This window comes from Hyla sarda, chromosome 10, assembly GCF_029499605.1.
Source record: "Hyla sarda isolate aHylSar1 chromosome 10, aHylSar1.hap1, whole genome shotgun sequence".
Classification (NCBI taxonomy): Eukaryota; Metazoa; Chordata; class Amphibia; order Anura; family Hylidae; genus Hyla; species Hyla sarda.
Window position 1 is genome coordinate 73309572 of NC_079198.1, and position 18814 is coordinate 73328385.

General features: G+C 43.1%; 1 protein-coding gene across 4 annotated transcripts in view; it reads right to left on the bottom strand.

The window, feature by feature from the left end:
* The window catches only part of CEP164 (centrosomal protein 164), a 150495-nt gene that overhangs the window by 71292 nt on the left and 60389 nt on the right, over positions 1-18814 (bottom strand). For 3 of the 4 annotated variants that reach the window (XM_056542784.1, XM_056542786.1, XM_056542783.1), the window contains 3 exons: positions 14027-14314; positions 12339-12404; positions 9457-9534 (listed from right to left, as the gene is read on the bottom strand). In XM_056542784.1, coding sequence (XP_056398759.1) covers positions 9457-9534; positions 12339-12404; positions 14027-14314 — 432 coding nt within the window. The remainder of the gene's footprint in view (positions 1-9456; positions 9535-12338; positions 12405-14026; positions 14315-18814) is intronic. The other variant, XM_056542785.1, reaches the window with a different exon arrangement.

Here is an 18814-nt window from a genome sequence, read left to right on the forward strand (position 1 = left end):
TGACGTCACACCCCCTCAATGCAAGTCTATGGGAGGGGCGTGACGGCTGTCACGTCCCTCCCATAGACTTGCATTGAGGGGATGCAGTGTGACGTCATGAGGGGGCGGGGCTATGACGTCACAAGCTTCCGGCGCAGGTGTGAGGTGAGATTTTCAAACCCATGCAAACTGGAGACAGAGCAGGGGGAGGGGAGGGAGCTGTGTACGTCCCCATTCTCCCCCTGCTGTGTCTTCTTGTCTAATGCCGAGCTGCGTCCTCCATCCTCCGGGAGGGGGAGATAAGGGGGCGTGGCTTAATTATCTCCTGCAGACGTGCGACCTCTGGCTCTTTTGGCGACTTTTGCATGGGTTTAAATATCTCCCCTCACAGCGGATCCAGCGTTCAGAACAGTTTGTTCCAAATGCTAAGCAGCGGAGTACCCCTTTAACAAATGGGAGAAACCAGTATCAATATTTGGTTGTAGTTTTTGTTTTCAAATGTTAAGGTGACAGTCGTAAGTATAAGGGGGCAGTAACTTACATAGGGGGTCATAAAGATAATGTTCCAAAATAAATGTAATAAAATCTACAAACCAGGTATATAAACGTGTGAACAATCCTATAATATACCCATTATAGCTTATTTGCCTTGGCAACAGCTTCCTGGCACTGATTAGTACAATTCATCTTATTACCTACCCACTAATATCCCTATGTGTAGCGCACCATTATAATTTATGATTCTTCTTATCATGCCATTACGCACCAAATCACTGGTTCCTTTGTGAGGGCTCTAATAAATAGCTTGGCTCCTATTACTCATGTAATATAATTTTTCAGTCCCTTAATAAGCAGTGTGCCCCTTCTGTCGTACCTGCCTGTGCTTAGTTATCACAGGTCGGGTAATTCTATAGCACTCAGGTGGCCAAATCTGCCTGAGCTATCATCCAGCTGAGCCCCGGAACAAAAGCTGTAAGGAACACTGCAATCAAGAACCAGAGCGTAATGATGCCATCTGTTGGCTGCACGATACCATTACAAGGTTCAGATTTCATTCATCTTTTTTGTGTTTCTCTGTTGTTCCAAAAAACATTGATCCAATCAATGACTATTACTGGCAAGTGTCAGCTGCTACTCTCAAACACCCGACCCATGACGTCATTTTAAGTCATGTGTTCAGAAAGGAGTTAAACTTTTTTTTTTCTTTAAAGCTTAACACTATATTAAAGGGGTACTCTGCTGCTCAGTGTTTGGAACAAACATGGGAGCTCGTGATGTCATAGCCCCGCCCCCTCATGAAGTCACGCCCCGCCCCCTCAATGCAAGTCTATGGGAGGACCCACCCCCTCGTCTATGGGAGGACCCACCCCCTCCCATAGACTTGCATTGAGGGGGTGGGTCCTGATGTAATGAGGGGGTGGGGCTATGCTGTCACAAGCTCCCGGCGCAGGCTCCAGCGTTCGGAACATTTTGTCCCAAAACACTGAGCAGCGGAGTACCCCTTTAAGAGAAGATCATCATTAAATGGGTTGTCCAGGATAAGAAAAAACATGGCAGTGTAAACAGCACCACTCCTGTCCAAATGTTGTATATGATATTGTAGCCAAGCCTATTCCCTTTAGCACAGTGGAGTCATGTCAGAATTTTGTATCATAAGCTTTTATTTTCTCAATAGCACCAGGGGCAAGCAGAGATACAGTGGTCCCTCAACATACGATGGTAATCCGTTCCAAATGAACCATCGTTTGTTGAAACCATCGTATGTTGAGGGATCCGTGCAATGTAAAGTATAGGAAAGTGGTCTACAACCTGCAGACCTCCAGATGTTGCAAAACTACAACACCCAGCATGCCCGGACAGCCAACGGCTGTCCGGGCATGCTGGGAGTTGTAGTTTTGCAACATCTGGAGGTCCGCAGGTTGAAGACCACTGGTATTGGAGGTTGTACTCACCTGTCCCCGCCGCTCCGGAACCCGTCACCGCTGCCCTGGATGTCGCCTTCCATCGCTGTCGCCGCGTCCCTGTGGTGTCCCCGACGCTCCGGCAAGGCCTCTGCTTCCGGGCATCCTCGCTCTACGTCGCCACCATCACATCGCTATGCACACCGCTCCTATAGGATGACGGGACGGCGTGCTCAGCGATGTGATGACGACGATGGAGAGCGCCGACGATGCAGAGGATCCCGAAGAGGACGCGCCGGAGCCCCGAGGACAGGTAAGTGATCGTCAGTGGACCACACGGGGCACCGTAAACGGCTATCCGGTGGCAGCTGAAGCAGTCTGCGCTGCCGGATAGCAGTTTATGCGATGGCCCCGACATACAAAAGCATCGTATGTTGATGCTGTCTTCAACATGCGACGGCCTCTCAGAGGCCATCGTATGTTGAAATGATTGTATGTTTGGGCCATGGTAGGTCGGGGGGGGTCACTGTATTGCCCTTTTGTAAAGCCGTAATGGAGTGCAATATGTTTGATGGACAATGTATAAATGAATCATCCTCATTTTTACAGATGGGGACAATATAAATGGGATTCTAGTAAATCTACAAGTGAGTCAATGAATGACAGTATTTGTTGTTGTTATTTGTCAATGATTTTCAGTGGGCTTATAGTGACTTCATTTTGAATGAACTGAGTATGTAGGACAGGAACGATTCCTCTGGGGCCTGATGTAAATAGTCCCAAATAATGTGTAGAGAGAAAAGGGCAACCAATTTGGGGGCAATAAGCAGCATTTGCATGTCAGAGATGTAGGTAGAGGCAGCAAAAGAGATGAGTTCTGAGGAGGCAATCTGCATATTAGAAGTCATTTGCTAACTAGTTTAGATGTTTAGTAAGAGTGATTTAGATAATTTGTTGTGAACTGCACTTATTCTAAAGAGCATCAGAGACACAACTGATGGGAAGTGCCTGTGAAACATTCATTTTTGTTCACTGAAATAAATGTAAATTCACTGTCGAAAAATGAAAAACTCACTCCAAAGGTCACGTGTGAACTGCTGAGTAGAGACATGCAGAAAACACCCAGTTGTCATAGGCACCAGCCGTTCCGAATAAAATCTACTATTAGCAATGTAAATACTAAAAAAGTAGAGTTATTGAAACACATAAATCCACATACAGACGCGTTTCTGGGCAAGGAATGTCCCTTCCTAAGTTGTGTAATGGCATGCCAATGATATGTCATTGCACATCTGAGGAAGGGGGGTTTCACGCCCAGGAAGGCATCATGTATGTGGATTTACATGTTTCAATAAATATACTTTTTAGCATATATAGTAGAAGATTTTATTCGGAAAAGCTGGCGCCTACAACAATAGGGTTTTTCCTGCATGTCTCTTTACTATGTCTTCCAGTGGAACGAGGATCTGTGACTGGCACCCGGGGGCAGCCATTTGTCCAGGCATACTCCACTGAGAGCGCGAGAAGTTGTTGTGACACCTGCAAGGGATCCTACTCACACATTTCACTACACTCACTTTGAGTAGGAATATAGTACGTCATGAGAAGCTCTGCTATGCTTTTTAAATAGATTTAAGTATGCATAAACTGGAGTAACCTGACCAGCATTTACTGTTTCACTCTGTTTATCTAGAAGTGTTTCTGTTAATTCGAAAAAGTTGTTATCAATCAGAGTTCTGGGTGCTCCGACCCCCACAGATTGCTAGAACAACCCAAAAGCATTCTGCAGAGAGCTACACTCTCCATCTCACAGCTCTCCAAATCTCTGCAGCAGATGAATTCTATAATAAGTCTAGGAGACCGTGTTCTGCAGCAATTGGAGGGGGTTGGAATACCCAGATCCCAACTGACCAAAACTTTAGACATGTCTTGGAGCCATGTCAAAAGTTTTTTCAAATGACAAGGTCACTTTAAAAGTGCAACTGTAATGAACTCTGGGTGCTATAACCTACACACAGCCTTTGCTCTGTGTGCAGATGGTGTGTGCAGCATAATTTTTACCTTATTTTTGCAGGCTTTCAACACCCCAAAAGGTAGGTACGCTATGAGCCGCCTCCGCCACGCCCATCCCCGGTGTCAGCGCTGGGACCTCTGTGTGATTGACACACACGTCCCAGTGCATGCTCCCCTCAGCTAATCTAACATGCGTGCCGCCACATGTTATCCAGGCAAGCGCTCGCTCCTACAGTGAGTGCTCATTCCCGCCGCCATCTACCTTCTCAGTCCGCCTGTGTCAATCACACAGCTGGGCGTGGCAGCGGCGGGGCATAGCGTACCTCGCGCCACGCCTATCCGACTGTGTGTGAACAAAAACATTTTGTGGGGTGATGATAGCCTGCAAAAGTAAGGTAAAAGCAATGCTGTACACACCATCTGCACACAGTACAAAGGCTGTGTGTAGGTTATAGCACCCACTGTTCATGACAGTTGCGCTTTAAATGGGGTTAACTGGAACTATATGATTGATGGCCTATCCACAGTATAAGCTGTCAAGCACTGATCAGTGGGGTGCTGACAGAGACCAGGAACCCTGTTCGGTTCATTGTAGAGTGGTGGTGGCAGCGACACTAGGTAACTGTAGCTCAGGTCCGACTGAAGTGAATTAGGGCTGAAGTTAGTCAGTACCACCACAATACAATGAATGGCCCAGAGCTTACAGCCCTGTTCCTTTTATGTGGGGCACCGAACTGCTGGTCCGTGGGTGTGATTGACAGCCTATACTCTTAATAGGCTATCAATCATCTAGCCCCAGGAAATACCTTAACATTTCTTTATGAAATGCATTTTTAATGCATTTTGCAACCACATAAACTGTATACACTAACTTCTTTAGACATTAGCCCTAAAAGTAAAAGGCACTTACTTAACCCTTAAGGACACAGCCCATTTTCACCTCTAGGACGCAGCCCTTTTTTGCACATCTGACCACTGTCACTTTAAACATTAATAACTCTGGAATGCTTTTACTTATCATTCTGATTCCGAGATTGTTTTTTCGTGACATATTCTACTTTAACATAGTGGTAAATTTTTGTGGTAACTTGCATCCTTTTTTGGTGAAAAATCCCAAAATTTGATGAAAAAATTGAAAATTTAGCATTTTTCTAACTTTGAAGCTCTCTGTTTGTAAGGAAAATGGATATTCCAAATATTTTTTTTTTGGATTCACATATACAATATGTCTACTTTATATTTTCATCATAAAAGTGACGAGTTTTTACTTTTGGAAGATACCAGAGGGCTTCAAAGTTCAGCAGCAATTTTACAATTTTTCACAAAATTTTCAAACTCGCTATTTTTCATGGACCAGTTCAGGTTTGAAGTGGATTTGAAGGGTCTTCATATTAGAAATACCCCATAAAAGACCCCATTATAAAAACTACACCCCCCAAAGTATTCAAAATGACATTCAGTAAGCGTTTTAACCCTTTAGGTGTTTCACAGGAAAAGCAGCAAAGTGAAGGAGAAAATTCAAAATCTTCATTTTTTACACTTGCATGTTCTTGTAGACCCAATTTTTGAATTTTTACAAGGGGTAAAAGGATAAAATTTATACTTGAATTTGTAGCCCAATTTCTCTCGAGTAAGCACATACCTCATATGTCTATGTAAATTGTTCAGCGGGCGCAGTAGAGGGCTCAGAAGCGAAGGAGCGACAAGGGGATTTTGGAGAGTACGTTTTTCTGAAATGGTTTTTTGGGGGCATGTTGCATTTAGGAAGCCCCTATGGTGCCAAAACAGCAAAAAAAAAAAAACATGGCATACCATTTTGGAAACTAGACCCCTTGAGGAACGTAACAAGGAATTAAGTGAGCCTTAATACCCCACAGGTGTTTCATGACTTTTGCATATGTAAAAAAAATAATAATAATTTCACTAAAATGTGTGTTTCCCCCCAAATTTCACATTTTTGCAAGGGATAATAGCAGAAAATACCCCCCAAAATTTGTAACCCCATCTCTTCTGAGTATGGAGGTACCCCATAAGTTGACCTGAAGTGCATTACGGGCGAACTACAATGCTCAGAAGAGAAGGAGTCATATTTGGCTTTTTGAGAGCAAATTTTGCTCGGGGGGCATGTCGCATTTAGGAAGCCCCTATGGTGCCAGGACAGCAAAAAAAAACGACATGGCATACCATTTTGGAAACTAGACCCCTTGAGGAACGTAACAAGGGATAAAGTGAACCTTAATAACCCACAGGTGTTTCACGACTTTTGCATATGTAAAAAAAAAAAATTTTTTTTTTACCAAAAATGCTTGGTTTAGCAAAAATGTTACATTTTTAAAAAAGGTAATAGCAGAAAATACCCCCCAAAATTTGAAGCCCAATTTCTCCCGATTCAGAAAACACCCAATATGGGGATGAAAAGTGCTCTGCTGGCGCACTACAGGTCTCAGAAGAGAAGGAGTCACATTTGGCTTTTTGGAAGCAAATTTTGCTCTGGGGGCATGCCGCATTTAGGAAGCACCTATGGTGCCAGGACAGAAAAAAAAAAACACATGGCATACCATTTTGGAAACTAGACCCCTTGGGGAACGTAACAAGGGGTAAAGTGAACCTTAATACCCCACAGGTGTTTCACGACTTTTGCATATGTAAAAAAAAAAAATTTTTTTACACTAAAATGCTTGTTTTCCCCCAAATTTTACATTTTTACAAGGGATAATAGCAGAAAATACCCCCCAAAATTTGTAACCCCATCTCTTCTGAGTATGGAAATACCCAATAAGTGGACGTGAAGTGCACTGGGGGCGAACTACAATGCTCAGAAGAGAAGGAGCATCATTGAGCTTTTGGAGAGAGAATTTGGCCATGTGCATTTCCAAAGCCCCCCCGTGGTGCCAGAACAGTGGACCCCCCCACATGTGACCCCATTTTTAAAACTACACCCCTCACGGAAGGTAATAAGGGGTGCAGGGAGAATTTAAACCCCACTGGCATTTGACGGATCTTTGGAACAGTGGGCTGTGCAAATTAAAAATTTTATTTTTCATTTTCACAGACCCCTGTTTCAAAGATCTGTCAGACACCTGTGGGGTGTAAATGCTCACTGTACCCCTTGTTACATTCCGTGAGGGGTGTAGTTTCCAAAATGGGGTCACATGTGGGTATTTATTGTTTTGCACTTATGTCAGAACCGCTGTAAAATCAGCCACCCCTGTGCAAATGACCAATTTAGACCTCAAATTTACATGGTGCACTCTCCCTTCTGAGCCTTGTTGTGCGCCCCCAGAACACTTTGCGCCCACATATGGGGTATCTCCGTCCTCAGGAGAAATTGCGTTACAATTTACATACACCAGTATGTTAGTGTACAAAAATGGTTTTTTTTTTACACTAACATGCTGGTGTAGACCCCAACTTTACCTTTTCATAAGGGGTAAAAGGAGAAAAAGCCCCCCAAAATTTGTTAGGCAATTTCTCCCGAGTACGGAAATACCCCATATGTGGCCCTAAACTGTTGCCTTGAAATACGCCAGGGCTCCGAAGTGAGAGAGCGCCATGTGCATTTGAGGCCTAAATTAGGGATTTGCATAGGGGTGGACATAGGGGTATTCTACACCAGTGATTCTCAAACAGGGTGCCTCCAGCTGTTGCTAAACTCCCAGCATGCTTGGACAGTCAATGGCTGTCCGGAAATGCTGGGAGTTTTTGTTTTGCAACAGCTGGAGGCTCCGTTTTGGAAACACTGCTGTAGGATACGTTTTTCATTTTTATTGGGGGAGAAGGGGGGGTGCTGGTGGTGGGGGGGCAGTGTACGTGTGTATATGTGTGTACGTGTGTATATTTTATGTTAGTGTAGTGTAGTGTTTTTAGGTTACATTCACACTGACGGCGGATTACACGGAGTCTCCCGCTAGGAGTTTGAGCTGCGGCTGCAGCTCAAACTTGAAGCAGGGAACTCACTGTAATCCGTCGCCAGTGTGAATGTAACCTGTACATTCACATGGGAGGGGGGGAGGGGGGGGGGGGGGGGGACTACAACTCCCAGCATGCACTGACAGAACGTGCATGCTGGGAGTTGTAGTTTTGCAACAGCTGGAGGCACACTGGTTGGAAAATACTGAGTTAGGTAATAGAACCTATTACCTAACTCGGTATTTCCCAACCAGTGTGCATCCAGCTGTTGCAGAACTACAACTCTCAGCATGTACTGATTGCCAAAGGGAATGCTGGGAGATGTAGTTATGCAACAGCTGGAGGCACGCAAGTACAACTCCCAGCATGCCGAGACAGCCATTTGCTGTTCCTGAATGCTGGGAGTTGTAGTTTTGCAAGATTTAGAGGGGTTTAGGCTGGAGATCACTGACAGTGGTCTCTAAACTGTGGCCCTCCAGATGTTGCAAAACTACAAATCTCAGCATGCTAAGACAGCAAACTGCTGTCTGGGCATGCTGGGAGTTGTAGTTTTGTAATATCTGGAGGGCTACAGTTTAGAGACCACTGTCAGTGATCTCCAGCCTGAACCCCTCTAAATCTTGCAAAACTACAACTCCCAGCATGCCAACACAGCAAACAGCTGTCAAGGCATGGTGGGAGTTGTAGTTTTGCAACATCTGGAGGGCGACAGTTTAGAGACCACTCTCTAAACTGTCGCCCTGCAGATGTTGCTAAGCAACAGACTCTGCACACGCGGCGTCATACTTACCTCCACCGCCGCCGTAATCACAGCCGCCGCCGCCGGGTAAGTGACCGCCGCTGCCGCCATTACACGGTTCCCCCCGCTGTGCCCGGACACCGATGGGTGGGCATAGCGGGGGGAACCGAACTTTAACCCCCCCGCCCCCAGTCTGCTATTGGTCGGCCGCTCCGCCGATCAATAGCAGGGATAGGAGGGGTGGCAACCCTGCCACCTCACTCCTATCTCTTCAAGGGGGATCGAGGGTGTCTTGGACACCCCCGATCCCCCTTATTTTATCGCGGCGCCGCGATTGATGGGCAGGGGGAGAGCGCTCCCCCTGCAAACACTGTAGATGCCGTGATCAGAACTGATCACGGCATCTATGGGGTTAATACTGCCGGGACCGGCGCGATCGCGGCCCCGGCACCTGCGGTGGGACTCCGGCTGTGATTGACAGCTGAGTCCCACCCGCGATCTCCTGCGCTGCCCGCGGCAGAGCAGGAGATCGCTTGGACGTATGCATACGTTCATTTGCGCGAACGTGTAATTCACCTGGACGTATGCATACGTCCAATAGCGGGAAGGGGTTAAAGGGGTAATGGTTGCTTAGCTGTTTCCATACGTTTTATTGACTAGTAAGGAAAAAAGCCATAGACACACATAACCATCTCTATGTTCAATCTCTGCAAAATGTATTTTCTAAACTCACTTTCCATTAAAAAACAACTACCATTTCATTGAACTTTTACCTTTGTTCAATATACATAAAATGTATACTAAATGAAAATGTTCTTCTCTTTTAGATTAACCTTATAGTAATCTAGCAATAGTGTGTCTGTAGGAGGTTAAGCAAAATTTTACAATATCCTATGTAATATGCAGGCATCTTACCTTTGGGCTTAAGGGTCGAGGAGATAATGCACTGATGTCAAGAACTTTCTCCAGTGATCGACCACCGAGTCCAAAGTCCTGCAGAATAAGCCAAGATAGAAAATAAGGACAAAGAAAAAACTTTTTGTAATAATTTCTCTTAATGTGGTCAGACAAATTAGCCTATACTCACTGGAATACATGGAAAATGAATTAACAAAAAAGCCAGACACAAGTAAGTGTCAATGGTGCAGGTAAAATTGAAATGCCCTTAACATATAAGCATAGACCTACAGTTGATCTTTTATCACCCAAAGAGTCTAGACTTTGATGACATACTGTGTACCAGTGTACTGTGTACTGTACCAGTGGGGAAAAAAGTATTTAGTCAGCCACCAATTGTGCAAGTTATCCCACTTAAAAAGATGAGAGGCCTGTAATTTTCATCATAGGTATACCTCAACTATGAGAGACATAATGAGAAAAAAAAAATCCATAAAATCACTTTTTCTGATTTTTATAGAATTTATTTGCAAATTATGGTGGAAAATAAGTATTTAGTCAATAAGAAAAGTTCATCTCAATACTTTGTTATATTCCCTTTGTTGGCAATGACAGGAGGTCAAACATTTTCTTTAAGTCTTTACAAGGTTTTCACACAGTGTTGCTGGTATTTTGGCCCATTCCTCCATGCAGATCTCCTCTAGAACAGTGATGTTTTGGGGCTGTCGCTGGGCAACACAGACTTTCAACTCCCTCCAAAGGTTTTCAATGGGGTTGAGATCTGGAGACTCCAGGACCTTGAAATGCTTCTTACGAAGCCAATCCTTCGTTGCCCAGGCAGTGTTTGGGGTCATGCTGAAAGACCCAACCACGTTTCATCTTCAATGCCCTTGCTGATGGAAGGCCCCATTCATTCTTTCCTTTACACGGATCAGTCGTCCTGGTCCCTTTGCTGAAAAACAGGCCCAAAGCATGATGTTTCCACCCCCATGCTTCACGTTAGGTATGGTGTTCTTTGGATGCAACTCAGCATTCTTTTTCCTCCAAACACGACGAGTTAAGTTTTTACCAAAAAGTTCTACTTTGGTTTCATCTGATCATATGACATTCTCACAATACTCTTCTGGATCATCCAAATGCTCTCTAGCAAATGTCAGCCAAGCCCAGAAATGCACTGGCATAAGCAGGGGGGACACATTTGGCGCTGCATCATTTGAGTCCCTGGCGGCGTAGTGTGTTACTGATGGTAGCCTTTGGTACTTTGGTTCCAGCTCTCTGCAGGTCATTCACTAGGTCCCCCTGTGTGGTTCTGGGATTTTTGCTCACTGTTCTTGTGATCATTTTGACACCACGGGGTGAGATCTTGTGTGGAACCCCAGATCGAGGGAGATTATCGGTGGTCTTGTATGCCTTCCATTTTCTAATAATTGCTCCCACAGTTGATTTCTTCACACCAAGCTGCTTGCCTATTGCAGATTCAGTCTTCCGAGCCTGGTGCAGGTCTACTATTTTGTTTCTGGTGTCCTGTGACAGCTCTTTGGTCTTGGCCATAGTAAAGCTTGGCCATAGTAAGTTCAAACAGGTGCTATTAATACAGGTAACAAGTGGAGGACAAACAATACAGGTATTCTTAAAGAAGAAGTTACAGGTCTGTGAGAGCCAGAAATCTTGCTTGTTTGTAGGTGACAAAATACTTATTTTACAGAGGAATTTACCAATTAATTCATTAGAAATCCTACAATGTGATTTCCTGTATTCTTTCTCCCCATTCTATCTCTCATAGTTGAGGTATACCTATGATGAAAATGACAGGCCTCTCTCATCTTTTAAAGTGGGAGAACTTGCACAATTGGTGGCTGACCAAATACTTTTTTTTTCTCCACTGTATATTTAGATGGATTGTTTTCTTATGTTTGGATTAAAGAAATACAAGCATTGTGTATTGTACTGTATATGGCCTTCATTAAACACTGGGAAGCACTGCTGTTTCACATCAGCAATTTACACAAAAGAGAAGAAATCCAGCAAAGCGTTTATTGAAGATAAAATAAAATCCTTAGGTCTAAATATCTCTGATGTTGTGGGAACAAAATAAAGCCTAAGGATTTTACTTCATCTTTTTTAGAACAGTTTTCTGGAGTATCTATTCTTCCATATGTTGCAAGTGCTTGCCCTGCACTCCTGAGCGTCCATCCTTTGGAATGCAGTAATGCTGGACTGACTATACGGTTTGCCTAAAGTGCAACTTGGGGGGAGATTTATCAAGACCTGTCCAGAGGAAAAGTTGCTGAGTTGCCCAAAGCAACCAATCAGATCGCTTCTTTCATTTTTCAGAGGCCTTTTCAAAAATGAAAGAAGCGATCTGATTGGTTGCTATGGGCAATTCAGCAACTTTTCCTCTGGACAGGTTTTGATAAATCTCCCCCCAACTGTCACCATAAAGTAAAGCATTAGATGTAAGAGAAGATACTTTTACCTACTTTGCCCACAATTTGTAAACCTAAATTCAGGCTGTCTGGTAATTGTAGCGAATACTTGGAGGGGCCACCCGACTCTAGCAGTGGAACGCCTACTCCCAGCCTTCTTCCCAGTCTTAGCGTAGAGCCCTGTATGTCAAGCACGCAGGACCAGCATGATCATCCTCCATACTGGGAAGGGGGGGTGCTGGCGTGCCTCTGCGAGAGTCAGCGGATCCCTCTGACTGTTTACTAGAATGACCAGATAGCCTGAATATAAGGTCACAAATCGTAGGCAAAATAAGTAAAAGTACCTTCTCGGACATGTCCTAATGCACTTACTGATGGCTCCTGTACCTCCGTAACACACACAGAGGTGACAGCTGCATTTTATTATCAGCAATAATATCAGGTATAAAGTATAGTTGCATAGGGGGAGCTCACCATGGTTCCCAGTCCATTGCTGCTTGACTTGGGAAGGTCCTTGACACCTTCACTAGGATCAGATTCCTGCAACGAGAGCGAGAATGTGGATCTTGGACCAGATGCTATTAGGAAGCAGACTATATATAGGTTTCTCTGCGTACTGTTAATCTTATAGCTCTGATTAATAACAAAGAAATCTTACCATAAGAATGACAGGCAGGGTATACTTCACATGATAGAATTGCACCTATAGATACTCTCTACAGACTACAATTTTAAAAGTCAAATCTTATGTAAGTAACTTTAGTCCCAGCACTAATCAATGGAATACTTCTATATGGATGCCATCAGATCTCAGGGTATGTGTTAGGATTTTATCCCTTTTATGCTGAGCAAGGTCAGACTAATATGGCTAAGTTGTAAAAATATATGAGCACAACACAATAGATTCTGTTGTTTTTTTAAGAACTAGGACATTTTTCAATTCGTAAAATTGAGGGTCATACTGCTTTTGTCCTTTCATACCTGTGGTCTCATAACCAAAGATTAAAATGACCCATAAAGAAGCAAGATAGCTTTGATTACAAAGGTAAAGTATTGTAGTGTAGAAAGGGTCATCACTCATCAGAATTCTTAAAGGGGTATTACAGGAAAAAACTTTTTTATATATATCAACTGGCTCCAGAAAGTTAAACAGATTTGTAAATTACTTCTATTAAAAAATATTAATCCTTTCAGTACTTATGAGCTTCTGAAGTTAAGGTTGTTTAGAAGAGGTTTGCTATGGGGATTTGCTTCTAAACTGGGCGTTTCCCGAGACAGGTGTCATCAGAGAGGATTTAGACAGAAAAGAACAACCTTAACTTCAGAAGCTCATAAGTACTGAAAGGATTAAGATTTTTTAATAGAAGTAATTTACAAATCTGTTTAACTTTCTGGAGCCAGTTGATATATAAAAAAAAGTTTAAGTCTCCATCAACAGATTAGTGCAGGTGACACTGATGACATATTTCCATTAAGAGGGGTTATGTAGGGCCATAAAAAGTTCTTAATTATATCACTCCTGGCACCTTCATTTTAGTTCTGGTGCTGATGTGATCGATTACCTTTCCCCCTGCTTAAAGGGGCTGATTGTGTTGTTGTAGGCTGCCTCATACTGGCGAAACTCCGTCAACATGCAGTGGCCAGTGGCTGCAAAATGTTGCTAGTAAAATGGAATTGGAGGTTCTGAGGAACTAGTAAAGAGCATGTTATGACCACGAACAACCTCTTTAAACTTGAGGATTTCATGGGTTTTCTGGGACTTTAATATTAAAGGCCTATTCAATATCGGACTGTGGGGGTCTATCTGGAGGCAAACCCATCAATCAGCTGATTGAAAGACCCAAGGCACTCTGGAAACAAGAACAGCTCCATACATAGATGAAGAGGCACAGCTGTGACAAAACAGACAGCCCTATGCCTGAAAATTTATAAAAAGGCTGCAGCACTCACCCAAGGGATGTGGCCCTATCAACCAGCTGTTTGGCTGGGGACTCCAGAAGAAGCACTGGGCATGATATACCTGATCATACTTACACACGAATACATTCTAAAGAACACTAGACTAAACAGATCCACTACTAGTATACGTCTAGTACAGCACCCATGTGCCAACTACTGCAGACAGAATCACTCATAAAGCAGGGGCGAGGGACTTCTCTTACATCCTGGGCATCGTGTTCCAGGATATGATCCCCAGTACTGGAACCTGGCTCTCCAGCTATGGAGGCATCAGAGGTTTCTTCCTTAGGATCACTGTGTAAGGAGCTTGGTGCAGAGCCCTCCTTCAGTGCAGGCTTTTCAGCTGGAGACACACTCTGCACCACATGTATATCTGGCTCGCCAGGCTGTTCAGTCTGTGCTTTAGCCAAACTGGTGTCTTGACCTCCTGGTGATGACTGACCAGTGGAATGGAAAGATGGATGTACACTTGGACTTCCTTTCAATTCCTTCTAGGAAAAGTATTAGTGGGAACAACAATGTGCAGTGGTAGCAAATGCCAAAGGCAATGGGTCAACAATTCCACAGAACTAATTCTAGAAGCAAACCACTCAAACAATGGCAAACATGCAACAAACACAACTGGGGAAATTCCAAAAACATATCCTACAGAAAAAGCGCAAAGCTGCAGAAGGGATTGTGAAAGGTCATACCCAGCTCTCTATCCAAAGAAAACACATTTACTAAAAGACAAAAAAATTATAATAATTTTGTGCCCAAATATAGTGACAACTGAACAATGTCTGCACTACTGGACAGAGTTAGGCACAACTATGTCACAATAACGTAACTCCACAGTCTCCTGGTGAGAATAGTTGAGTGATGATGGTTTGGAGAAGCCAACGTGACCACCAAGTTGGCTCCTATATACAAAGGGTTCTTGCTTTTCAAACTTGCTCCATGGTACAGTGGTCCCTCAAGTTACAATATTAATTGGTTCCGGGACGACCATTGTATGTTGAAACCATTGTATGTTGAGACCAGAACTCTATGGAAACCTGATAATTGGTTCTAAAGGCACCAAAATGTCATCAAAAAAATAGGAAAAAGTGAAAATTAAAGAAAAATAAGTAGATAACTAATATAGATAAAGCAAATCCTTACATATAAAAGTATAAAAGATCTGCGGGGAGCTGTAATCACTGTCTATGTCAGTGTTTCCCAAGCAGGGTGCCTCCAGCTGTTGCAAAACTACAACTCCCAGCATGCCCGGACAGCCAAAGGCTGTCCGGGTATGATGGGAGTTGTAGTGTTGCAACAGCTGGGGGCACCCTGCTTGGGAAACACTGGTCTATGTAGAGGACAGGAGCTTCTTCGGGGTCCTGTACAGTACACACAATGTCCTAATAAAGTAACATGGATTCGCCCTCATCTGGTGTCCAAAGGAGCAGGTAACCCTGGTACCCAGGTAAAGTGTACAGAAGAACATGTAATACCACCCTGTACTGTAGGGGGCGCTACCAGACATCAGTCAGTGCATACACTTCAGGAATACAGGGGTTTTACCAGTAAAATGCCCATTCTGATTGGTCAGTTCTTACGGCCATTGACATGTTTCGCAGATCTGGACTGTGTATGTTGAGTCTGGTTTCAAGTTACAATGGTCCAGAAAAGACCATTGTATGTTGAAACTATTGTATGTTGAGGCCATTGTAAGTTGAGGGATCACGGTATATATTTCCAATTCATAGGATATGTGCCCCATCACAAGTTGGAAAGCTTTTCTGTAATCTGTCTGCAGCCCCATGAGCACAATACAATCGCTGTTTGTTTAGCTACCTAATGTATCAATTAAAGTTCAAAGGGGTATTAAATAAATACTTTAAACAGGAAAAATATCATCAGAAAACAAGAGAAGTGGCCTATGGTAAAAAATGTGATTAACAAGGAATATAGGACATGACATCCTCAGGCCACTGAAAATCTCATTTAACCTGTAAAATATTTTTAATATTTATTTACCGTTGCTACTTATTATGTCCCAAAAGACTCAAGTGATTTAGTTAAAGAAACCGATTGCACGTTTCATATAATCACTCCCTTTACAGTAGGTATCTTGTATAATAGTCCGTGTGATGCTTAACCCCTTAAGGACGCAGGACGTAAATGTACGTCCTGATGAGGTGGTACTTAACGCACCAGGACGTACATTTACGTCCTAAGCATAACCGCGGGCATTGGAGCGATGCCCGTGTCATGCGCGGCTGATCCCGGCTGCTGATCGCAGCCAGGGACCCGCCGGCAATGGCCGACGCCCGCGATCTCGCGGGCGTCCGCCATTAACCCCTCAGGTGCCGGGATCAATACAGATCCCGGCATCTGCGGCAGTTCGCGATTTAAATGAACGATCGGATCGCCCGCAGCGCTGCTGCGGGGATCCGATCATTCAGAACGCCGGACGGAGGTCCCCTCTCCTTCCTCCGTGCGGCTCCCGGCGTCTCCTGCTCTGGTCTGTGATCGAGCAGACAGAGCAGAAGATGACCGATAATACTGATCTGTTCTATGTCCTATACATAGAACAGATCAGTATTAGCAATCATGGTATTGCTATGAATAGTCCCCTATGGGGACTATTCAAGTGTAAAAAAAAATTTAAAAGTAAAAGTAAAAAAAAAGTGAAAAATCCCATCCCCCAATAAAAAAGTAAAACGTCCGTTTTTTCCTATTTTACCCCCAAAAAGCGTAAAAAACATTTTTTATAGACATATTTGGTATCGCCGCGTGCGTAAATGTCCGAACTATTAAAATAAAATGTTAATGATCCCGTACGGTGAACGGCGTGAACGAAAAAAAAAAAAAAGGCCCAAATTCCTACTTTTTTAATACATTTTATTAAAAAAAAAAATTATAAAAAATGGATTAAAAGTTTTTTATATGCAAATGTGGTATCAAAAAAAAGTACAGATCATGGCGCAAAAAATGAGCCCCCATACCGCCACTTATACGGAAAAATAAAAAAGTTAGAGGTCATCAAAATAAAGGGATTATAAACGTACTAATTTGGTTAAAAAGTTTGTGATTTTTTTTAAGCGCAACAATAATATAAAAGTATATAATAATGGGTATCATTTTAATCGTATTGACCCTTAGAATAAAGAACACATGTCATTTTTACCAGAAATTGTACGGCGTGAAAACAAAACCTTCCAAAATTAGCAAAATTGCGATTTTCGTTTTAATTTCCCCACAAAAATAGTGTTTTTTGGTTGCGCCATACATTTTATGATATACTAGTCTGTGGATGAAAATATAAAAGAGTTGTGATTTTTAGAAGGCGAGGAGGAAAAAATGAAAACGTAAAAATTAAATTGTCTGAGTCCTTAAGGCCAAAATGGGCTGAGTTCTTAACCCCTTAAGGACCAAGGACGTACCGGTACGTCCTTGGTCCTGCTCTTCTGATATAACGCGGGGTTACACAGTAACCCCGCGTCATATCATGGCGGGCCCGGCGTCATAGTGAAGCCGGGACCCGCCTCTAATAGCGCGCAGCGCCGATCGCGGCGCCGCGCGCTATTAACCCTTTAGCCGCGCGCTCAAAGCTGAGCCGCGCGGCTAAAAGTGAAAGTGAAAGTTCCCGGCTAGCTCAGTCGGGCTGTTCGGGATAGCCGCGGCTAATCGCGGCATCCTGAACAGCTGACATGACAGCGGGAGGGCCCCTTCCTGCCTCCTCGCTGTCCGATCGCCGAATGACTGCTCAGTGCCTGAGATCCAGGCATGAGCAGTCATGCGGCAGAATCTTTGATCACTGGTTTCTTATGAGAAACCAGTGATCAACATAGAAGATCAGTGTGTGCAGTGTTATAGGTCCCTATGGGACCTATAACACTGCAAAAAAAAAAGTGAAAAAAAAAAGTGAATAAAGATCATTTAACTCCTCCCCTATTAAAAGTTTGAATCACCCCCCTTTTCCAATAAAAAAAAAAACACAGTGTAAATAAAAATAAAAATAAACATATGTGGTATCACCGCGTGCGGAAATGTCCGAATTATAAAAATATATCATTAATTAAACCGCTCGGTCAATGGCGTGCGCGCAAAAAAATTCCAAAGTCCAAAATAGTGCATTTTTGGTCACTTTTTATATCATTTAAAAATGAATAAAAAGTGATCAATAAGTCCTATCAATGCAAAAATGGTACCGTTAAAAACTTCAGATCACGGCGCAAAAAATGAGCCCTCATACCGCCCCATACACGGAAAAATAAAAAAGTGATAGGGGTCAGAAGATGACAATTTTAAACGTATTAATTTTCCTGCATGTAGTTATGATTTTTTCCAGAAGTCCGACAAAATCAAACCTATATAAGTAGGGTATCATTTTAATCGTATGGACCTACAGAATACATATGAGGTGTCATTTTTACCGAAAAATGTACTACGTAGAAACGGAAGCCCCGAAAAGTTACAAAACAGCGTTTTTTTTTCAATTTTGTCGCACAATGATTTTTTTTCCCGCTTCACCATAGATTTTTGGGCAAAATGACTGACGTCATTACAAAGTAGAATTGGTGGCGCAAAAAATAAGCCATCATATGGATTTTTAGGTGTAAATTTGAAAGAGTTATGATTTTTTAAAGGCAAGGAGCAAAAAACGAAAATGCAAAAACGGAAAAACCTCCGGTCCTTAAGGGGTTAAGGGGTTAAAGGGGTACTCCGTTGGAAAACTTTTTTTTTTTTTTTTTTTTTAATCAACTGGTGCCAGAAAGTTAAACAGATTTGTAAATTACTTCTATTAAAAAATCTTAATCCTTCCAGTACTTATTAGCTGCTGAATACTACAGAGGAAATTCTTTTCTTTTTGGAACACAGAGCTCTCTGCTGACATCACGAGCACAGTGCTCTCTGCTGACATCTCTGTCCATTTTAAGAACTGTCCAGAGTAGGAGAAAATCCCCATAGCAAACATATGCTGTTCTGGTCAGTTCCTAAAATGGACAGTTCCTAAAATGGAT